The sequence below is a fragment of the Pongo pygmaeus genome, chromosome 11 (assembly GCF_028885625.2).
Source record: "Pongo pygmaeus isolate AG05252 chromosome 11, NHGRI_mPonPyg2-v2.0_pri, whole genome shotgun sequence".
Taxonomy (NCBI): domain Eukaryota; kingdom Metazoa; phylum Chordata; class Mammalia; order Primates; family Hominidae; genus Pongo; species Pongo pygmaeus.
The window spans coordinates 90,451,051-90,475,740 of NC_072384.2; the positions used below are offsets into that span (position 1 = coordinate 90,451,051).

The 24,690-nt window shown below is 39.5% G+C and overlaps 2 protein-coding genes across 4 annotated transcripts in view; one reads left to right on the forward strand and one right to left on the reverse strand.

The window, feature by feature from the left end:
• Positions 1–24,690, forward strand: part of MFSD6 (major facilitator superfamily domain containing 6) — a 91,000-nt gene that overhangs the window by 56,697 nt on the left and 9,613 nt on the right. For all 3 annotated transcript variants that reach the window (XM_054476787.2, XM_054476785.2, XM_054476786.2), the window contains exons 3-5: positions 2,460–2,557; positions 21,020–21,181; positions 22,134–22,232. In XM_054476787.2, the coding sequence (XP_054332762.1) occupies positions 2,460–2,557; positions 21,020–21,181; positions 22,134–22,232 (359 nt within the window). The remainder of the gene's footprint in view (positions 1–2,459; positions 2,558–21,019; positions 21,182–22,133; positions 22,233–24,690) is intronic.
• NEMP2 (nuclear envelope integral membrane protein 2) overlaps positions 1–24,690 on the reverse strand; it is an 80,171-nt gene that overhangs the window by 13,203 nt on the left and 42,278 nt on the right. The gene's annotated exons all lie outside the window — the stretch shown is intronic.

Below are 24,690 nucleotides of genomic sequence, written 5' to 3' on the forward strand. Positions count from 1 at the left end.
AACAGTTACCACGGTAAATCTGATGTCCAGCCAAGGTTAAGAATTAAGGAGCTGGCTCATGCCTGTAATTCCAGCATTTTGGGAGGCCGAGGTGGGCGGACTTACCTGAGGTCAGGAGTTTGAGACCAGCCTGGCCAACATGGCAAAACCCCGTCTCTACTAAAAATACAAAAATTAGCCAGGCGTGGTGGCGCATGCCTGTAGTCCCAGCTAGTCAGGAGGCTGAGGTGGGAGAATTGCTTGAACCTGGGAGGTGGAGGTTTCAGTGAGCCGAGATCGTGCCACTGCACCCTAGCCTCGGCAACAGAGCGAGACTCTGTCTCAAAAAAAGAAAAAGAATTAAGGAGCGAGGCCAGGTCAGTGGCAAGCTGTGGCCCACTGACCAAATCTGGCCTGCTGCCTGTTTTTATATGGCCTGTGAACTAAGAATAATAGTTTCTACATGTTTAAATCGTTGAAAAAAAATCACAAGAAGAATAAGATTTTGTGACACATGAAAATTATTTTATGAAGTTTGCATTTCACTGTTCATAATTCAGCTCTTGTTGGAACATGGCCATGCTCATTCATTTACATATTGCCTGTGGCTGCTCTCATGCTACAGCAGCAGAGCTGAGGAGCTGCAACAGAGTCCATGTAGTTCGTGAAGCCTAAACTGTTTAATGTGTGGTCCTTTATAGAAAAATGTTTGCTGACCCCTGAGTTAGGGTAAAGAGAGGCCACCCACAGGGCTGGCTTAGAATTTGTAAAAGGAGGCACAGGTTTGTGTAACTTGTGTGTTCATGTAGTATATTTTGCATTTTAATTTCCTGTGGCTTTTTTTTTTCCGTAGCAGAGGGAAATTGATGAATCTATAGCAAGTTTGTTCAATAAAATTTTCATTAAGGCAGATTGAAACATACTTTTCTCCTCAAAACACACAAGTACAAAGAACATAATGTCCATAGAACAAGATGACCCAGACTTTTTGTAATACTTCACTGAGAATCTGCTAAATCCCTCTAATATCTATTGCCTATTTCATCCTCCCCCCTCAACCTTTTCTTTTCTTTTTTGTCTTTTCTTCATCTTTCTTTTCCATATGTCAGATTAGTGATAGCTGGGTGTCTGAGAGCATTTCCCTTTGTTGATTCAGTGTTGGGAAAAAGGGAGCAGTGTTTATAGGAACGATTTTTTTTTTTTTTTTGAGACAGGGTCTTGCTCTGTTTGCCAGGCTGGAGTGTAGTGGTGGGATTATGGCTCAGGGCAGCCTAGACCTCCCAGGCTCAAGCGGTCCTCCTACCTCAGCCTCCCAAGTAGCTGGGACTATAGGTGTGTGCCACCAAGCCTGGCTAATTTTTTTTTTTTTTTTTTTTTTTTTTTAGTAGAGACAGGTTCTCACTATGTTGCCCAGGCTGGTCTTGAACTCTTGGGCACAAATGATCCTCCTGCCTCAGCCTCCCAGAGTGCTCAGATTACAGGCATGAGTCAGTACACTCAGTCAGGAATGATTTTAACATAAAAAGCAAGATTAGGAAAATACCACTGATTGTCATGTTGGTTTATTTCTTTTACCTTTTACTTTTCGTCAAATTGGATTCAGAAAACAGAGCATTAAGGTTAGGAAAATTAACAGAAAATAGAAAACAAAGGAGAAAGATAAATCCCTACCATTAGGGTGTATTTTGTGCAGAGAAGTAGCCACTCTTTGCTTCCAAACCAGCCCATCCAGTTCAGAACGAGAGATTGAAACCTTATGCCTAAACCTAAACTTTAGGCCTTTGCTTATTTTATTTCTACTTATACTTTTGGCAGCGGTAATGGTGGCGGTGAGAGAATGCAAGAGGTTGGTGTATATTTATTAGTTTTGTAAACATGATACCATGGATTTTTTAAAAGATGAACATGTATCCATTGAACTGATAGGAGAAACTATTTGATTTCCAAATAGTTTATAGTAGTTAGTGAATGATAGTTTTCAATGACTTTGAGAGTCTCCTTGTGAAACTGCTTGGTATCTTGGGTATTATGAGCAAGGCCACATTCATGTTTACATATTCTCATTTTTATCCTTCCTTCCCCCATTGTAGTGAAGTGGCTACAATCCCAGGCATAGTTCTCCTACAGCCACCTGGAAGGAAGCCAGTAATGTCATTACTGATGGCAGCGTGCCCAGACTATCTTAAAAAAGCATCATCTCTGTTACAAATTAAGTTTCAGGAAGGGTGATGTTCACTTTTATATTAACAAGCATTTTGAAAAGGCTGAGGGCAGATATGTTAGAAGCCATCTTCTTATTCCTAAATTCATGCTTAAATGTAATTGTCCTTCAGTTTTCCCGCTCCTGAGTTTGGAGTCTGCTGGATGATGGGTGGTTTGGGGAAGGAAAAGGTAGGTAATATTTGCACGTTTTGTACGCATATTAGATTGTATATTAGGGCCTCAGTTTATTTTCCTTTGCTTTTTTTTTTTTTTTTTAGGGTTCTGTACATCAGCCTGGCCTGTAATACGGCTCGCTATATTTATATTTCCTACCTGGAGAATGCCTGGACTGTTCTCCCCATGGAAGTTCTTCAAGGTAAGTTAACAGCTGGGATTGAAATTATTTCTCTGCCTTCCCTGAGCTGTGGCTAAAAGCCCAGTGGCCTTCAGCATCTGATTCTATAAAGGAAGGGCAGGCCTACTGTTTCATGTGATTTTGAAGTGGTTGTTAAGGAAGAGATGACATCAGGAGGGATGGTTCCTCGGTTACCTGAGTGCTGCTCTGTGTTGAGCCAAACAAAGCTGGACTTGACCCACACCCTTGTGATTAAACAAAGGAAGAGGAACTCTAGAATAAACTCCTGTGCACAACTATTAGACATGGACATCCAAGGGTGGTTTTAAGATATAAAAATATTTATCTTTTAAAGTTTTTGGTGTTTTTAGTTTTGTAGGTTAACTATAGTTACTGAAAAAAGATTGTTGTCATAATTATTTTATCTCTTCAGTTATTTTTATCACATCTGGTGACTTATAACTAAAGCTTTATAGCCACACTGTTGTTTTCCCATGAACTTTAAAAAATCTCTGCTCAAATGTCCTGCCCTGAGTTCTTCTTTTTGCTTCAGTGTACTGTTTCCCATCAAGACACAATTGAAAAAGTTTCCAGAAGGCTCTTGTCATGTAGTTGAAGAGTGCTGAAAAAATGGATTACTATTCAAAGCTCATTGCCATGTTAGCTCATATAGTACTGACCACATCCTGAAAAGTCCTGATTGGCATCATGATTAAAATAAAGGTTCAGGACAAGATCGCTGGAGTTGAGTGACGGCCCAGGCTACTAAATCATTAATTGCACTAAACAGTCTGTGATTATATATGATTTCATTAGCTTTATAGATTGCCATTATCATTTTCCCTTACCCTAAGGAGACAAATGTGGTATAATCAATGTGATTAATTGTCATGATGAAAGATTGAGAATTTCAGTCTTTTAAGATGAAAGAGTCCTAATTATACATCTAAACAGAATGTACAAAATGCCAGCTCATTCATCAAATTCCATCATAGCAATGAAAAAAGAACTTATCCTAATTGAAAGGAGATATAATTTATATTCACATTATAATTATAAAATTCAAGTGTATATATATATACTTTAAGATGCTTTTCTCAGATTTGATGCAATGGTGTAGCTAGTGAAAGGAGATTTTGTTTACAAATATATAGAAAATGGAAACTTGGTCTTATAATAAGAAATTACTGTTTCTAATAATCAGAACTCTGGAAGGGTCTTGAGGGGCGGCACACATCTCAGTTTTGTGTCATTTAAGAATAACAGGAGGGTGCAGCCAAGATGGTCGAATAGGAACAGCTCCAGTCTGCAGCACTCAGCATAAGCGACACAGAAGACGACTGATTTCTGCATTTCCAACTGAGGTACCGAGTTCATCTCACTGGGGATTGTCAGGCAGTGGGTGCAGGACAGTGGGTGCAGCGCAGCGAGCATGAGCCAAAGCAGGGTGAGCCAAAGCAGCACAAGGGATCAGGGAATTCCCTTTCCTAGCCAAGGAAAGGGGTGAGAGACGGCACCTGGAAAATCGGGTCACTCCCACCCTAATACTGTGCTTTTCCAACAGTCTTAGCAAACGGCACACCAGGAGATTATATCCTGCACCTGGCTCAGAGGGTCCTACGCCCATGGAGCCTCACTCATTGCTAGCACAGCAGTCTGAGATCAAACTCCAAGGCGGCAGTGAGGCTGGGGGAGGGGCACCCGCCATTGCCGAGGCTTGAGTAGGTAAACAAAGCAGCGGCTGGGAAGCTTGAACTGGGTGGAGCCCACCACAGCTCAAGGAGGCCTGCCTGCCTCAGTAGACTCCACCTCTGGGGGCAGAGCATAGCCAAACAAAAGGCAGCAGAAACCTCTGCAGACTTAAATGTCCCTGTCTGACAGCTTTGAATAGAGTAGTGGTTCTCCCAGCATGCAGCTTGAGATCTGAGAACGGACAGACTGCCTCCTCAAGAGGGTCCCTGACCCCCAAGTAGCCTAACTGGGAGGCATCCCCCAATAGGGGCAGACTGATAACTCACACGGCAGGGTACCCCTCTGAGACAAAACTTCCAGAGGAAAGATCAGGCAGCAATATTTGCTGTTCACCAATATCTGCTGTTCTGCAGCCTCCGCTGCTTATACCCAGGCAAACAGGGTCTGGAGTGGACCTCCAGCAAACTCCAACAGACCTGCAGCTGAGGGTCCTGACGGTTAGAAGGAAAACTAACAAACAGAAAGGACATCCACACCAAAACCCCATCTGTATGTCACCATCATCAAAGACCAAAGGTAGTTAAAACCACAAAGATGGGGAAAAAACAGAGCAGAAAAAACTGAAAATTCTAAAAATCAGAGCACCTCTCCTCCTCCAAAGGAACACAGCTCCTCACCAGCAATGGAACAAAGCTGGACAGAGAATGACTTTGACGAGTTGAGAGAAGAAGGCTTCCGATGATCAAACTACTCCGAGCTAAAGGAAGTTCGAACCCATGGCAAAGAAGTTAAAAACCTCGAAAAAAGATTAGACGAACGGCTAACTAGAATAACCAATGCAGAGAAGTCCTTAAAGGACCTAGTGGAGCTGAAAACCACGGCACGAAAACTAGGTGACAAATGCACAAGCCTTAGTAGCCGATTCGATCAACTGGAAGAAAGGGTATCAGTGATGGAAGATCAAATGAATGAAATGAAGCGAGAAGAGAAGTTTAGAGAAAAAAGAATAAAAATAAACGAACAAAGTCTCCAAGAAATATGGGACTATGTGAAAAGACCAAATCTACGTCTGACTGGTGTACCTGAAAGTGATGGGGAGAATGGAACCAAGTTGGAAAACACTCTGCAGGATATTATCCAGGAGAACTTCCCCAATCTAGCAAGGCAGGCCAACATTCAAATTCAGGAAATACAGAGAACGCCACAAAGATACTCCTCGAGAAGAGCAACTCCAAGACACATAATTGTCAGATTCACCAAAGTTGAAATGAAGGAAAAAATGTTAAGGGCAGCCAGAGAGAAAGGTCGGGTTACCCACACAGGGAAGCCCATCAGATTAACAGCTGATCTCTCAGCAGAAACTCTACAAGCCAGAAGAGAGTGGGGGCCAATATTCAACATTCTTAAAGAAAATAATTTTCAACCCAGAATTTCATATCCAGCCAAACTAAGCTTCAGAAGTGAAGGAGAAATAAAATACAGACAAGCAAATGCTGAGAGATTTTGTTACCACCAGGCCTGCCCTACAAGAGCTCCTGAAGGAAGCACTAAACATGGAAAGGAACAACCAGTACCAGCCACTGCAAAAACATGCCAAATTGTAAAGACCATTGAGGCTAGGAAGAAACTGCATCAACTAACAAGCAAAATAACCAGCTGACATCATAATGACAGGATCAAATTCACACATAACAATATTAACCTTAAATATAAATGGGCTAAATGCTCCAATTAAAAGACACAGACTGGCAAATTGGATAAAGAGTCAAGACCCATCAGTGTGCTGTATTCAGGAAACCCATCTCACGTGCAGAGACACACATAGGCTCAAAATAAAGGGATGGAGGAAGACCTACCAAGCAAATGGAAAACAAAAAAAGGCAAGGGTTGCAATCCTGGTCTCTGATAAAACAGACTTTAAACCAACAAAGATCAAAAGAGACAAAGAAGGCCATTACATAATGGTAAAGGGATCAATTCAACAAGAAGAGCTAACTATCCTAAATATATATGCACCCAATACAGGAGCACCCAGATTCATAAAGCAAGTCCTTAGTTAAGACCTACAAAGAGACTTAGACTCCCACACAATAATAATTGGAGACTTTAACACCCCACTGTCAACATTAGACAGATCAACGAGACAGAAAGTCAATAAGGATATCCAGGAATTGAACTCAGCTCTGCACCAAGCGGCCCTAATAGATAGCTACAGAACTCTCCACCCCAAATCAACAGAATATACATTCTTTTCAGCACCACACCTATTCCAAAATTGACCACATAGTTGGAAGTAAAGCACTCCTCAGCAAATGTAAAAGAACAGAAATTGTAACAAACTGTCTCTCAGACCACAGTCCAATCAAACTAGAACTCAGGATTAAGAAACTCACTCAAAACTGCTCAAGTACATGGAAACTGAACAACTTGCTCCTGAATGACTACTGGGTACATAACGAAATGAAGGCAGAAATAAAGATGCTCTTTGAAATCAACGAGAACAAAGACACAACGTACCAGAATCTCTGGGACACATTCAAAGCAGTGTGTAGAGGGACACTTATAATGCCTACAAGAGAAAGCAGGAAAGATCTAAAATTGACACCCTAACATCACAATTAAAAGAACTAGAGAAGCAAGAGCAAACACATTCAAAAGGTAGCAGAAGGCAAGAAATAACTAAGATCAGAGCAGAACTGAAGGAAATAGAGACACAAAAAACCCTTCAAAAAATCAATGAATCCAGGAGCTGGTTTTCTGAAAAGATCAACAAAATTGATAGACTGCTAGCAAGACTAATAAAGAAGAAAAGAGAGAAGAATCAAATAGACACGATAAAAAATGATAAAGGGGATATCACCACCGATCCCACAGAAATACAAACTATCATCAGAGAATACTATAAACACCTCTATGCAAATAAACTAGAAAATCTAGAAGAAATGGATAAATTCCTCGACACAAACAACCTCCCAAGACTAAACCAGGAAGAAGTTGAATCTCTGAATAGACCAATAACACATTATCAAATTGAGGCAATAATTAATAGCTTACCAACCAAAAAAAGTCCAGGACCAGATGGATTCACAGCCGAATTCTACCAGAAGTACAGGGAGGAGATGGTACCATTCCTTCTGAAACTATTCCAATCAATAGAAAAAGAGGGAATCCTCCCTAACTCATTTTATGAGGCCAGCATCATCCTGATACCAAAGCCTGGCAGAGACACAACCAAAAAAGAGAATTTTAGACCAATATCCTTGATGAACATCAATGCAAAAATCCTTAATTAAATACTGGCAAACCGAATCCAGCAGCACATCAAAAAGCTTATCCACCATGATCAAGTGGGCTTCATCCCTGGGATGCAAGGCTGGTTCATCATATGCAAATCAATAAACGTAATCCAGCATATAAACAGAACCAAAGACAAAAACCACATTATTATCTCAACAGATGCAGAAAAGCCTTTGCAAAATTTAACAACCCTTCATGCTAAAAACTCTCAATAAATTAGGTATTGATGGGACGTATCTCAAAATAATAAGAGCTATCTATGACAAACCCACAGCCAATATCATACTGAATGGGCAAAAACTGGAAGCATTCCCTTTGAAAACTGGCACAAGACAGGGATGCCCTCTCTCACCACTCCTATTCAACATAGTGTTGGAAGTTCTGGCCAGGGCAATCAGGCAGGAGAAAGAAATAAAGGGTATTCAATTAGGAAAAGAGGAAGTCAAATTGTCCCTGTTTGCAGATGACATGATTGTATATCTAGAAAACCCCATCATCTCAGCCCAAAATCTCCTTAAGCTGATAGGCAACTTCAGCAAAGTCTCAGGATACAAAATCAATGTGCAAAAATCACAAGCATTTTTATACACCAGTAACAGACAGAGAGCCAAATCATGAGTGAACTCCCATTCACAATTGCTTCAAAGAGAATAAAATACCTAGGAATCCAACTTAAAAGGGATGTGAAGGACCTTTTCAAGGACAACTACAAACCACTGCTCAATGAAATAAAAGAGGATACAAACAAATGGAAGAACATTCCATGCTCATGGATAGGAAGAATCAATATCGTGAAAATGGCCATACTGCCCAAGGTAATTTATAGATTCAATGCCATCCACATCAAGCTACCAATGACTTTCTTCACAGAATTGGAAAAAACTACTTTAAAGTTCATATGGAACCAAAAAAGAGCCTGCATTGCAAAGTCAATCCTAAGCCAAAAGAACAAAGCTGGATGCATCACACTACCTGACTTCAAACTATACTACAAGCCTACAGTAACTAAAACAGCATGGTACTGGTACCAAAACAGAGATATAGACCAATGGAACAGAACAGAGCCTCAGAAATAATGCCACATATCACAACTATCTGATCTTTGACAAACCTGACAAAAAGAAGAAATGGGGAAAGGATTCCCTATTTAATAAATGGTGCTGGGAAAACTGGCTAGCCATATGTAGAAAGCTGAAACTGGATCCCTTCGTTACACCTTATACAAAAATTAATTCAAGATGGATTAAAGACTTACATGTTAGACCTAAAACCATAAAAACCCTAGAAGAAAACCTGGGCAATACCATTCAGGACATAGGCATGGGCAAGGACTTCATGTCTAAAACACCAAAAGCAATGGCAACAAAAGCCAAAATTGACAAATGGGATCTAATTAAAGAGCTTCTGCACAGCAAAAGAAACTACCATCAGAGTGAACAGACAACTTACAGAATGGGAGAAAATTTTTGCAATCTACTCATCTGACAAAGGGCTAATATCCAGAATCTACAAAGAACTCAAACAAATTTACAAGAAAAAAACAACCCCATCAACAAGTGGGCAAAGGATATTAACAGACTCTTCTCAAAAGAAGACATTTATGCAGCCAACAGACACATGAAAAAATGCTCATCATCACTGGCCATCAGAGAAATGCAAATCAAAACCACAATGAGATACCATCTCATACCAATTAGAATGGCGATCATTAAAAAGTCAGGAAACAACAGGTGCTGGAGAGGATGTGGAGAAATAGGAACACTTTTACACTGTTGGTGGGACTGTAAACTAGTTCAACCATTGTGGAAGTCAGTGTGGCGATTCCTCAGGGATCTAGAACTAGAAATACCATTTGACCCAGCAATCTCATTAGTGGGTATATACCCAAAGGATTATAAATCATGCTGCTATAAAGACACATGCACACGTATGTTTATTGTGGCACTATTCACAATAGCAAAGACTTGGAACCAACCCAAATATCCAACAATGATAGACTGGATTAAGAAAATGTGGCACACATACACCATGGAATATTATGCAGCCATAAAAAATGATGAGTTCATGTCCTTTGTAGGGACATGGATGAAGCTGAAAACCATCATTCTCAGCAAACTACCACAAGGACAAAAAACCAAACACCGCATGTTCTCACTCATAGGTGGGAATTGAACAATGAGAACACATGGACACAGGAAGGGGAACATCACACACTGGGGACTGTTGTGGGGTGGGGGTAGGGGGGAAGGATGGCATTAGGAGATATACCTAATGTTAAATGACGAGTTAATACGTGCAGCACACCAACATGGCACATGTATACATATGTAACAAACCTGCACATTGTGCACATGTACCCTAAAACTTAAATATAATAATAATAATAATAATAAAAGAATAACAATGCATTAAACAGGAACTGCAGGTAAGAATGATTCAATAACAAGGTAATATGCAACACAGTTATCTTAGGATTTCCCACCTCTGGTTCCTGTTCTATCCTGACCTGGCTTAATCGCTTTATTTATTGGTACGCTACAGTGTGCAGACTCTATGAATAAAGATTTGTATACCTACAGAAAAGAAACGACTATATATTATAATAATACATGCATATGGCTTTTTTATCCTTTTAGTTTAAAATGAATTAGGTGGAAAAGGACAGTTTCCATAAGCGACTCAAGAAAAGAGAACATCCATGAAACGGTTAAAGAACAACAGAATAATTTTGTAAGAGGAAAAAACAAATGCTGTGTGAATTTAAAAACGCATTTTTCCTGTTAATTTATTAAAGATGTATTAAATGGTGACTAAGAGCCAGGCAGCATGCTGGGTGCTGAGAATGTAATAAAATATATACATGTATTAACTCAGGCCCCAAGGCCTCACCATCTGTTCTGGAAGCCAGATGTGTAAACACATAATAACTATACAGCATGTTAGATGGAATCATAGAAAAATGTGCTAGGTAACAGATAAGGAGCTTACCCTAAGGAGAATAATTAACTTTGTGAAGCAGGGAGTGGGAGGATGAAGACTGTATTGAAAAATTCCCTACAAAAATCACATAAGCCAGGTTGTGAAGGGCGAATAGGAATCTATCAGGTGGCCTAAAGAGAGTAGGCATTCCAGCATGGGGGAAGAGCTGTGTGCGAAGGCACAGAAGAGAACAGAATGGCCTCTTCAGGGAGCCTAAGTGGTGTGCCGGGGCTAGGGCTTGAAGCATTTATCATCTCAAGCTGCCAACCCAGGACATATTTTTATAATACTTGTATGCACCTCAGGGGTATTATCCTAGGATTTAGGGAGCTGGCCATGTTCTGAATCTAAACAGGAATTCTGCTTCCTAGGGCAGGCTATAATACATACATCTGTGTTTCATTTTATTCTCCTCTATGCCAGTAGAAACCTAGTTACTGGTCTGAAGCCAGGGAAGAGGATCTGTAAATACAGCCTCCTAGTCCAACAGAGGGCTCTGTGGCCAGTTTCCACAGAGCTCTTTGTTTCTAATGCTGGAGGAGATGGTTTCATTCCCTGGCAGAAGTGAGTGCTGAGTATTTTGACTGTACAACAAAATCAAAATCCCTTGCCTTTGTTTGACCCATGCCCACCCCATGGAAAACAGTAGATTATTCATGTGGAATAAATCCTGCATCACAGAAATACATTTCTGACTGAAGAGGTTTGTTTTGCTAGTTTGGATTCGTCTGCCTTTACAAGGCTCGTCCAAATGGCTTTAAAGTCCCTGTGCTTAAAGGAGACTCTATTTAGGATGCAGTAAGGCAGGACATGATTAAAACAAATCACTGAATGATTTCATTAGAGGACAAGCGCACTCTCACAATATATAGCCCTTAATTCCTTGACTGGAAATGTTACTTGTTGATTGCCAAAGACCTAGTCTGGGGAAGGGGAAGGCTGGGGAATGGGATGTTGTCTGTCATAATTGGGCATTTTGACTCTGAAAAATCAGCACTTCTGTTTTTTGGTTCCTAGCCAGAACCATACAAGAGGGTCTTCTTAAAAATAAATAAATAAATAAGCAAAGTCTGTCTCTTTATCCTACCACCCTTGCTTTATCCCCAAAACACCACGAGAACTAGTACTATCTAATGGGTAGCTGAAAGGGAGGAGACAAAAGATGTGCCTCATTCTGTAGCCCCCGCTACCCAGCCCTTCCTCTTTGGGGTTGCATGTAACTGTTGGTGGAGGATTCCTTGTTATCTTCAGTCTTGGAGTTTCTTGATTGTCCTCTCAGGCCATGTTCGTAATAATTAGCAGATGGGTTTGTGAAGAAACAAATTTCCTCTTCCCCAGGCCTATAGGAAGGACGCTATTCAGGCCCTCATTGGGGGATCAAGGTGAGACCACTGGATGCTGTTTGGAATTGTGAGGGTATTTCTTTCCCATGATCTTCTCATGTTCGGTAAATATTCTCTTGCAGCTATATATTTTTAGCAATTCAGCTACCATTTGCAGCAAACATGTTATTCAGTAGGCAACTGGTAATACCATATAAAGAAGCAGAAAGCATATTTCCTCCCTATAAGAAATCTGCAGTGTATTTAAAAAAGAGACAGGGAGTCTAAGTGCCCAAAAGCATTGCTGGATGGTGGTGGTGGTGAGTAGTTTATATTTATTTCTCAAGACCTCATTTTAAAAACCCATAGGAATTTTCTCCTTTTGTTCTGTACAAAGAACAATTAAACATTCATGATTTTGATCAAGAATATAAATATTTGATTAAAACAAAGCCCAAACTTGTTATTCTCCTTCCTGTGTGGGTGTTGGTTGCAAATCCTTGCAAAACTCAGAGATGAGTGTTAGTGTTAGTTCTGAGCAAGAATCAGAATTATCCTTGCTATTAAAATGTATCTGATGAGAGTAAAACTCACCTAGGGGCTCCTATAACTAAAGAAGTACTTTTGAGTTACTTGAATTAATGACTCCAGCACTGAGGAGTGAAAACGAGGTCTGGGTCAGCTCTCTCTCTGTAGGATGCTCTATCAGTGGGAGCCGGGTTAAGATTTTGATGAAAGATTTTTTTTAATGTCATCAGTTAGGGGAACTTGAGCTGACATTTATAAAGCGTTATTCTGTTTGTCTTATTTAGCATGCTTATTCAGCCAAGTAAGAACCATGTTTTCAGCCTGGGCAACCTAGGGAGACCCTGTCTCTACAAAATATTTAAAAATCAGCTAGGCATGGTGGCGTGTGCCTGTGATCCCAGCTGCTGGGGAGGCTCAGGTGGAAGGATTGCTTGACCCCAAAAGGTTGAAGCTGCAGTGACCTGTGATTGCAGCACTGCATTCCAGCCTGGGCGACACAGTGAGACCCTGTCTCAAAACAACAAACAAACAAAGCACATTTTCTCCTCTTATGCTCTGGAAGAGCATGGGGAAGAAATACGAGTTTTATTTTCTAACTTAGTTTAAACCCTTGAACATAAAGGCCATGCTTGTACTTTTTCAGTTCTCCAAAGAGATGTACATATAGGAAGATACACTATTAATGCTTGTTGTTTAATTCATTTTTCAGCCCCCTGTATCATGTACTATAGTTAGTAGTTTATAATTTTTAAATCTTTTGAATGATATAAGAAATTCTATCTCAAAAACTTATCTGAAGAAAATTTGAAAATTACATTTAAAGCTGAACCTTCATTATGATAGCTCTTCCTAGGATGACATCTTGCCATCCATAACACATCTGTAAAAACACCCATGTATTTTAATTGGTACTTACACCCTCACCTCACTCTATAAGTTAGCTGAGGCAGATTACCAAAATATGCAATAATCTGGAAACCATAAAGTGCTAAGGCTTGAATTAGACTATCTGGGTTTGAATTCTAACTCCCCTACCTATAAGCTCTGTGTCTTTGGACGAAATGCTTAATCACTCTAAGCCACAGACTCTTGAGTTATAGGAGAGGTTGACATGAGTATTAAATACACTAATCCATGCAAAGTATTTAGCACAGTACCTGACCCACAGTTAGCTTCTAATAAATGTTAGAAAACATACAGTACAAAAAAGTAAAATAAATTATAAATAAATATAAATCAGGATCAGAGAAAATATAATTTAAAAGATTCTATTCTAAGGAGTTAAACTTCAGTTATGCATTAAAGCCTGGCTGTGAATTAAGCTGAAGCCTAATGACCAAAGTGTAAGGGAAATGTGACTAGTCAGTGCACACTATTAATAAAGTTATCTTTGAGGAAGATAAGTGAAATCTTTATTGGCTGATAGAAAAGCAGTTCTCATGTGTGGCTTCAGGTGGGAAAACACTGGGCGTGTAGTATAATGTTGCCAAGTCTTAACATTAAACTCCCTGGGTTTTGGGTGATAGTCTCCTAAAACCTGCTTAAAGGTATGCCAAAGGCATAATGCCAGCATGTAAAATTCACGAGGGCCCCCCAGAACATTGTTGCATCAGTTATAGACTTTTTTTAAGCAACTCATAATTTTTTTTAAGTTTGCAAGCTAGAGCTTATAGAAGAGATCTACTATTTTATTTCCTCTGTCCACTTTTACTTATATATGGGATTTGGAAGTTTTCTCCAACCTTACCCAGGGTACCTTTTATCCATAAATGCTTTCTTTGTCATATCCCAACATGTAGACCACTGCCTACCCTGTTTCAGTTCAATGTCCTTTTGTTCAGCCGCTGTTACATGTCAGCCCTCTGCTCGGTGCTGGATATGTCTGTTCTCAAGGAGCTCAGTCTGCTTCCCCTTTAGATAAATCCTGCCCCCTTTCACCTGCCAGACTGTAAGCTCCTTGGTGGCTGGGGACATTATTTTGCATATTGTCATATTTTCAAAGCCTAGCAGGGTATCTGGCACATAATATAGATGGTCAGTAAATACTGTTGAATGCATGAAGGGGATTCTTGCAGTCCTATACATCAATAGGTGTGGGAATGTTGGCTTTTAACACAAATTGTTACACGTCTTATATAAACTCTCTTTCGTGCAGCACACAGAAGATCCATGCTGCTGCTGCTGCTAAGTCCATTGCTCTTTGTAGGATCCTCTGCCATTTGTGGAATGTCCATTGCTGTTAGTAGCCCCAACTCTGACAGAGAGACTGGCTTGCTTCTCACCATCTCTGTTTCCTTTTCTTTGTGGACATGCAGCTAGATTCTATTTCCCAGCCTCCCTTGCAGTTAGGTATGACCATGTGGTTAATTCTGGCCAGTGGAATAAAAGCAGAAATGACAGGAGGAAAGGATAGCACATGGGAAATTGTATGGGTCAGGTGTAGAGGTGTGTTACTTCCTCCTCTGTCAGCTGGATATTGATATCTAGGGTAACCAGGCACTGCAGATGACAGATTCTCTGTAACCTGGATCCCTGAATGACTATGGAGCAGAGCTGCTACTACTCCTGTCTCCTGTTCATTGGACTTTGTGTGAGCAAGAAAAGAAACATTTAATGTGTGAAACCACTAAGATTTCCAATATAGACTTTTTCTTTTATTGCCTGCCCAATGGAGAATGGAGGCCTTTCCTTAAGAAGAATAGTCTCTTACTGATTTTCACCAAGTTGATCTTTCGGAAGCTTTTTTTTTTTAATCCCAGAACTAATTGAAATGTATGCTTTGGTCTATTCATGGAAAAGGTTTGTCACAGCTGATCTGTGTGCCAATGCTAAAGGGATAGTTATGTTTTGTTCAGTAAGCTTAAGTCAGTGGCAGAAGGAAGAAAAACAAAACAATCCTAGTTTCCTATTACTGTGTCAGTTCTCACTCCTCCCAGCCATTATAATGTGATTTCCCCAAGCCAAGCAACATTTTACAAAGAGCAGCTGTCTCCTTAAGAAGAAAGGACTTTTTTTGCTGCTCATACATGCCATTTATTTCAGTGGAGCATTCTTGTGGGCCAAGACTGAACAATTTTGAAATGCATGTTATACAATCAGATACCAGTGTTGAGTGTTATAAGGTATTTGGGGCATTTAAAAAAACAATATAGATGACATGTCAGCTCTTCAGAAAGGGTGGAGAAGAGTTATTAAGAATATCATCTTTTAAACTGGTAGCTTGTGGGGCATGTTTGATATTAACAACAAAATCTCTCAAAGTAGATAGTTACATTCACTATAGAATACTTCTGACAATTGTTATGAGAACATATAGTGTAATATTTAAGCACCCAGGCTCTGAACTTAGACACCTTGGGTTCAAATCCTATTCAACAACTCTCTTGTCTGTGTGACTCTGGACAAGGCATCTAATATCTCTGTGCCTTGGTTTCCTTTTTGGAAAATGAAGAAAAAATAGTGCTGTACCTATTGGAGGAATAGATTCAATAATCTGTGTAAAACACTTAGCACAATTCCTTGTAGAGTAAGCTGATGTGATAATATTAACGAAAACAGGGTTGGGCACAGTGGCTCACGCCTGTAATCCCAGCACTTTAGGAGGCCAAGGCAGGCAGATCACGAGGTCAAGAGATCAAGACCATCCTGGCCAACATGGTGAAACCCTGTCTCTACTAAGGGTACAAAAATTAGCTGGGCGTGGTGGCGCACACCTGTAGTCCCAGCTACTCGGAAGGCTGAGGCAGGAGAATTGCTTGAACCCAGGAGGCAGAGGATGCGGTAAGCCGAGATCATGCCATTGCACTCCAGCCTGGGCAACAAGAGTGAAACTCATTTTCAAAAAAAAAAAAAAGAGTTAATGAAAACAATTAATGTTACTCATAATTATTTTTAATGATTCTAGGTTATTCAAATGTAATGTATCCCAAGTAAAGTCTTGGCAGTAGGTAGTGTGGATATATCTCTTGATTTTTACTGTGCCTCAAAGCCAATCCTGGGGGATCCCAGTAAAGGTAAGGAAGGACTGAGAAACTAAGTTTGTGTGGACTACTTGGTCTCTGAGAGTCATTCATTCTCAATCAATATATTCAAGCACCTGTTATGTGAGTTGGTATTGAATTGTCACTGAAGGCTCAGTGGTTTTATGGAAGGGTTAACACATATTGCAAGGAGAGTCAGTTCCTGTGCCCTTGTTACTGTTGTCAGTCAGGGAGTAATAGCTTTTATTTTGACTGTTTGATCTACCAACTTAGTTATCTCATACTTAAAAAGGTTTAAAAATGTGTAATTCTAGTGTAAACACATTTACCCATGCCACTGAGTAAATGTGCTTATTTCATCACATAAAGAATAATCATCTACTGCTTTTTCACAGTTCTCTAATAACAGAGTAGAAGCATTTTCTTTTCCTAGTTTATAATATCTTTTGTCCCCTCTACTTTACAGGAATGTCGTTTTCGGTAGCACAATTCCTAAGACTTCCTAAATCTTGTCTTACAAATATGGGAAATGGCGGAGGGTTTTCAAGTTTCTAGGTTGCTTTTTTTGTTATTTTAAAACTAGAGAATCAGAACACAAATGTAGTAAAAACATTGGCAAGAGTTTCAGATTATTAAGATTACTAGAAAGTTGCATGTTCCAGTTTATGAACGAAAACTGCAGCTCCACAACTGTCTTTTGTATACACAGATGATGTTCTAATTCAGTCCCTTCTTAAGGATTGCTACGTTTTGCTGGTTTCCTATCTAAGAAATGAGATGAATTTAATTGGTTCTTCCACTTATATGATATCTTAATATAAGTTATTTTAGGGAAATCAATTTTAATCCTATATCTTCCCTGGAAAATGTCAGAGCATACAAGCAGAGTGGCTTTCATTCTTCTGCTTTTAGTATCAGAAATTTTGTTTTTGTGCTTTACTATTTTTTCCTTCACTTAATGCCCTGAGTTAATTTAAAGAATGTAATTCCCAATTATCTAATCAGTCTCAAAAGCAATATAGAAACTAGAAGTCTAACTATGGAGAATCTTTTACAACTTCCACTTAATACTAGTCAGTAAATTCTAAGAATAGTTTAAAAGCATCCTGACTTAAGTCATCCCACTGGAAAATGCTTTAATTATCTTAGAACACTCAAAGTTTTAGAAAATGATTAGAATTTCTGAGAGGGGGAAGAAAGAGACAAACCCTATTGTTGGAAGAGTTTGTGTGTGTCCAAGCCTTCACACTTAGAAGAATAACTGCTAGAATTGTTTTTTATCTAGAATTATAATAAATATATGTTAATGTTTTGGTTGCTTGTAAATCCTGCAATTGATTGCTTAGACATACACATAACAAGAGGTTTGGTGTCAGCATTAAAGTTAACCTACTACCATTTGATGTGGTTTCAGGTCTTCAGTAATTCATCTTTAAGAAATGATTTCCAAATCTGTGTTGGATTTTGCTATTGAATCTAATTAATTTTGAATAAATTAATTTATTTCTTGGAATATTTTTGAGTTTTTCCCCCAGTGTGGTTAATGAAAAAAAATCTGCATATGTGAAAAGAAATGGACTTAGCATCATCTTTAATAATAGAAATGAAAATACTTACAATTATTCCCATTATGTACTATGGTGTCAACACTCATAATTAAGACTATCCAGGCATTATTCAATTCTGAGAAAGCTGGCATTATCTAGGATATTGCAATTGTTTTGCCAGATAAAGCAAACACGTTATTTGACTTCTTAGGAAATTAATTGTGTATGCTACTGCTAATCATCTAGTCCATCTTACTAGTTAAAAAAAAAAACCTAGTTAAATTGATGACTGAAACATATGAAAAACCTAAGAAAGTTATTTTAATGTTTCTTAGTCAACTGTGAGGCATACAGTCTAATGTACCCAGTAAAAACAGTGTTTATTCCGTTATGGACTGACTTAAATAATATCATCCCTGATGATTTTTTTATTATGCCAGATATTGAGAATGGTACCTGGTTGGGTGCTGGCTATTTCTGTCTTCCTATAATTATTCTTGAGCTTTGTTCTGGGACACAGCTAAGTTACTTGGAAATAGTGTGATCCTTTGGGTCTTGCTTTTAAGATTACATAGATGAGACCAGAGCAGTGTTTAGTCTAGGGCTAATTATTTCATAATACTAACAAAAGACCTTGTTGAGTACTCTACCAATCCTAGGAATCATGAGTTGTTCCAGTTTGGCTGGTGGGAAGAAGTGTTCCCCGCCTTGTGTGGGTTCTGGGTATTGTTCTCTGAAATGGTTTTGGGTAGTTCTTTCCCTCACTCTGAATAGTGTCTGCACATGTTTTGCTGATCAGTAGTCTGCTGAATACGTTAGGGGAGCCCTCTGTAGATCTCTGGAGTTTTCTCCCTATGATGCTATCTCCTCTCTGGCATTCTGCCCTGGAACTCTAGCCACCTTGGCTCCCTAGACTCTTGGCTAGAGTCTTCAACTTGGCAGTTCTCTTTTTTGCCCTGCAGATTTCAGACTCTCATCAGTCAGTAAACTAAAGCTTTTCATTTGCTTCCCATCTCTCAGGGATCACTGTCCTCGTTGCTGATGTCCCTCAGGAACCATTGTCTCATATATTTTGTCCGGTTTTTTAGTTACTTGAGGAAGGAGAATAAATTTAGTCCCTGTTATTCCATTCTGGCCAGAGGCAGACTACTGTCAGATCAAATTTTAAAAGAATTTTGATCTTTTAGTTTAATTTTCCAAAATATGAGTTAAGAGTCTCTGATGATATTATCTTCAAATGAGACTATTTCTCAGGGAATAATCTAGATGGAACCAGATGATTTCTTAGTCTCGTCTAGCCGTAAAACCTGTTGTGACAATATCTGGTTTTTACATTTAAAGCAGTGTCTTAATGAAGGTTTTAATTCAGACAATGCAGTTACTACATAATAAAATAATGACCATTTTTCCACCTGTTATCTCTATCTTCCTCTCATTCCCATAAATGGTGAAGATATAAAACTGGTAATGAGACATGGTAAATTGTTTCTGCACTCATTTTTTTTAACTGAACTATACATTAAAAAGCATGGCTGGGTGCAGTGGCTCACTAATCCCAGCACTTTGAGAGGCTGAGGCAGGCGGATCACGAGGTCAAGAGATCGAGACCATCCTGGCCAACGTGGTGAAACCCTGTCTCTACTAAAAATACAAAAATTAGCTGGGGGTGGTGGTGGGTGCTTGTAGTCCCAGCTACTTGGGAGGCTGAAGCAGGAGGATTTCTTGAACCCAGGAAGCAGACGTTGCAGTGAGCTGAGGTCGTGCCACTGCACTCCAGCCTGGCGACAGAGCAATACTCCATCTCAAACAAAACAAAACAAAACATAAAAATTGTTATATCCTTTGAATCATTAACCCCACTTGTGGAATTATAGCCAATGTAAATAATCTAAGGTATGTAAAAAGAAATGTTAATCATGATGCTAATTATAATGGGGAAAAGTAGAAATAATCTTACTGTCAAAGTAGGTGCCCTAGAAGGGATGAATGCCCAGAATATATAAAGAGCTCCTACAACTCAATAACAAACCAACCCAATTAAAAAATGGGCAAATGAATTGAATAAACATTTCTTCAAAGAAGATATAGATGGCCAGTAAACACCTAAAAGGTGCTCGACATCACTAGCTATTGGGGAAAGCAAATCGACAACATGAGAAATTGCTTCACATTCATTATGATTGCTGTTTTAAAAAGATATATATAAGTTCTGGCAAGGAGGTGGAGAAATTGGATTTCTCATACATTTCAGGTGGGAATGTAAAATGGTACAGCTACTTTGGAAAAAAGGTAGTTCCTCAAAGTGTTAAACATATAGTGACCATATCATCCAACAATTGCATTTCTAGTTACATAGTCAAAAGAATTTTTTTTTTTTTTTTTTTTTTTTTTTTTTTTTTGAGACAGAATCTTGCTCTGTCGCCAGGCTGGAGGGCAGTGGCGTGATCTTGGCTCACTGCAACCTCTGCCTCCTGGGTTCAAGCGATTCCACTGCCTCAGCCTCCCGAGTAGCTGGGACTACAGGTGTGCACCACCACGCCAGGCTAATTTTTTGTATTTTAGTAGAGACAGGGTTTCACCATGTTGGCCAGGATGGTCTCGATCTCCTGACCTCGTGATCCACCCGCCTCGGCCTCCCAAAGTGCTGGGATTTCAGGCGTGAGCCACCACGCCCAGCCACTCAAAAGAATTTAAATCAAGGACTCAAGATACTTGCATACCAGGCTGATAGCAGCATTAATCAAAGTAGCAGAAGGAAACAACCCAAATGTCTATTCACAGATGAAAAGATGAACAAAATGAATGGGAGTCACATTCAAGAGACAGAAAGTAGAATGGTGGTTGTCAGGGGATGGGACAAGGGGTGAGTGTAAGTTATGGTTTAATGGGTACAGAATTTTTGTTTGTGGTGGGGAAAAAGTTCTGGAGATGGATGGTGGTGACAGCTGCACAACATTGTGAGTGTACTCAGTGCCACTAAACCGTACATTTAAAAATGTGAAAATGGTAAATTTTTAATATATGTTTTCCCACAACAAATCTTAAAAATAGGTGCCTAGTTAAATAATTCACATTTCGAAACAGAGTAGCCTAAGAAATGCTAATCAACTAATCCCTCCTGCTCTTCTTCCTCTCCAGGAGTGACACATGCGGCCATCTGGGCAGCATGCATTTCTTACCTCAGTGCAGCCGTTCCCCCTGAGCTGAGGACATCTGCTCAGGGCATCCTGCAGGGCCTTCACCTGGGTTTGGGAAGAGGATGTGGTGCCATGATTGGAGGCGTGTTAGTCAATTATTTTGGTAAGAATGGCTTTATCCTCTTTTTTCTTTTCTATAATTAAAACATGATTTTTTCCAGCAATACCTGAATAAACAATCCAATTATTACTGAAGATTGCCCAAAGCTAAATTCCAGTATTCATAATCTCTTTCTAGATTTCATGGTAGTCATAATTGTAAAGCAGTGTGCTTAACATTGTTAAGCTGATTTGAGCCAGCCTGTAACTTTGCACACTCCTCTGACAATCAGCTTAATGAGATGCTACAGAGATCCCTCAAAGGAGCCAAACAAATGAATTAGCATGAGTGCTCTTGGTCTAAAATAAGGTACCTTAAACCTGCTGATAATAACCCTAAAGGAAATAAAATTCATCATTGTTATTCCATTAGGAGATTTTGAACCAGAAGAATCTAACCATACGCTGGCTTTGGTAATGCTACTACATTTATGGTAACAAAATCTGTCTGTCTTGTCATATCTTCCTTATTAGAAACATAGGAGCTGAAATAGGAATGAGATTATTCTGCTCCAGGAATCTTAACTGCTCAGTCATCTATTAATATATAAGGTGGGCCCCAGGAAATGCGTGCATTTATAGCACTATTTGAGCACTGCTGTTCCAACTACAGATTAATAGTGCTGTTAGTTAATAATTGGGTAAATGGTCTTTTCATATGAAGAGGAGGGCACCATTGAATTGTATGAGTCATGGTGAAAGGCACTGAGAGATAATCCTATATAAATGCAGTTTTATAATCGATCAATGACAGATCCAATATCAGCCCTGGGTCTCTTGACACGTACCCAGCCCTGTGTTTTTCCATTATGTGGAGCTAATACCCAACCACTTTTCTCTGGTTTGTCCCAAACTGTGCTTCCTTTGCTTTGATCTTTAGAAAATTGATGGTTTTAAATGAGCGCTATCTGCATTTCTTGGAATTACTCTATAGAGAGTGCTGTTTGTTTTTATAGGGGCTGCAGCAACCTTCCGAGGAATTGGCATGGCCTGCTTGGTGATCCTACTGCTCTTTGCCCTGATTCAGTGGCTGGCAGTGCCAGATGAGGAAGAAGGTAATTATTTCCATTCTTTCTTAATATTCCTAACAGTTCAGGCCATGGGAAGTCAACACATGCCCCCTGAGAAGCCTAGAAGTGGTACAGAGTATACAACAGGCCTGTTTGGCTCAATTTTCTGAGTGGCGTATCGATGAATTCATGTGGACCATTGTTAAAGAGATCCACCTACTATGCAGAAAAAATATTGTTTTAAATAGCTTGGGGTTTTCTTGTTTTTTGTTTGTTTGTTTGTTTTCTTTTATTATACAAGGTACTAGGGAAGTATTTTCAATTTCTCTGGTATTCTAAAGGTTTTTCAAATTTAAATCAAATACATATAAGGCTATACAGTCATTTTGCTACTAGGGATGGGAGTGAGTGGTAACCTTCTCTATGACTTACCTTCATTTGTTTAAAAAAAAAAAACAATGGCCAGGCGCAGTGGCTCACGCCTGTAATCCCAGCACTTTGGGAGACCGAGGCGGGCGGATCACGAGGTTAGGAGATCAAGACCATCTTGGCTAACACGGTGAAACCCCATCTCTACTAAAAATACAAAAAATTAGCCGGGCACAGTAGCGGGCGCCTGTAATCCCAGCTACTCAGGAGGCTGAGGCAGGAGAATGGCGTGAACCCAGGAGGCAGAGCTTGCAGTGAGCCGAGATAGCGCCACTGCAGTCCGGCCTGGGGGAACGAGCGAGACTCCATCTCAAAAACAAAAACAAAAACAAAAACGTCAAGACCTGAAATCTGAAGTTTTCTCTGAACCAGGGATGCCTTTATTAGGATTGTTCTACAAAAAGGAGGTTATATCAAATATTAATGTGTAGATGAGAACGAGCTGACTCAACTTTTTATGAAAAAGGTCAACCAGGAGGATGAAAATATTTTTGCTCAGTTTTTTTGGTCCCAGAACAGAGCTCATCTTCTTTGGGTGTCCTATCCTTTGGGGAGCATTAGCCTCAGGCCCCTGAAATGCTTCTGTGAAGAGAAAAACTTGCTTGTTACAGAAGCCTCAGAGACAGATTTTAATCTCAAAGAGTTACTCAGAAAGACGAATACTGTTTTTTCTTACTTTTGTTCTTTTATAATCCTAAATGGATTCTCTCTCTTAACACAGCCTCAGTCCATACCTCATCTAAAAGACCATCAAAAATAGCTATCATGGCTCTCCCAAAGTTGTAAGATGTAGTTAAAGTTGTATTTTGAGAAAAATGTATGGACTTGAATATCTTTGCTATTAATGACAAAAAAATTTAAAATCATTAATTAAACATTCAATGTAAGAAACATAAAAATAAGCAATCAAATTTTAACTCATCTTTGATTAGTGATATATGGTACTGGGTTAGTTTTTAAAATACTTGTGTTCTGGAGAGAGTGTTATTGCAAAAATGGCGGATAGGAGGCAGGATTAGGTTGCAGCTCCCACTCAAGTGGACCGAGTAGCATGTGGAGACTTGCATCATGCTTTTGCTCCAGAACTACTGTAGGAATATACCAGGAAAGCTGAAAGAATACACAGACCCTCTGAAGGAAGCATATTGCTCCTGGAGGACCTGGGAGACAGGCCAAATATTGGGCTGGTATCCAGCTGAGAGACCTAAAGATGTTCACATCACAGGACTCTATGCAGACAACCCCAGTACCAGCCTGGAGCCTGGTAGCCCTGCTGGGTGGCTAGATCCAGAAGAGAAATGACAATCACTACAGCTTGGCTGTCAGGAAGCCACATCCCTCAGAAAACAGGGAGAGTACTACATCAAGGGAACACCCTGTGGGACAAAAGAACTGAACAGCAGCCTTGAGTGCCAGCCGTTCCCTCTGCCATAGCCTACCCAAATGAGAAGGAACCAGAAAAACAATTCTGGTAATATGACAAAACAAGGTTCTTTAACTTGCCCCACCAAAATCACACTAGCACCAGCAATAGATCCAAACCAAGAAGAAATCCCTGACTTCCCTGAAAAAGAATTCAGAAGGTCCATTATTAAGTTAATCAAGGAGGCACCAGAGAAAGGTGAAGTCCAATTTAAGGAAATAAAAAAAAAAAATGATACAAGAAGTGAGGGGAGAAATCTTCAATGAGATAGATAGCATAAATAAAAAACAATTACAACTTCAGGAAATAAAGGACACACTTAGAGAAATGCAAAATGTTCTGGAAAGTCTCAGCAACAGAATCGAAGAAGCAGAAGAAAGAACTTCAGAGCTCAAAGACAAGGTTTTTGAATTAATCCAACAAAGACAAAGAAAAAAGAATTTTAAAAAATGAACAAAGCCTCCAAGAAGTTTAGGATTATGTTAAATAAACAAACCTAAGAATAATTGGAGTTCCTGAGGAAGAAGATAAATCTAAAAGTATGGAAAACACATTTGATGGAATAATCAAGGAAAACTTGCTAGAGACCTAGACATCCAAATACAAGAATCCCAAAGAACACCTGGGAAATTCATTGCAAAGAGATCATCA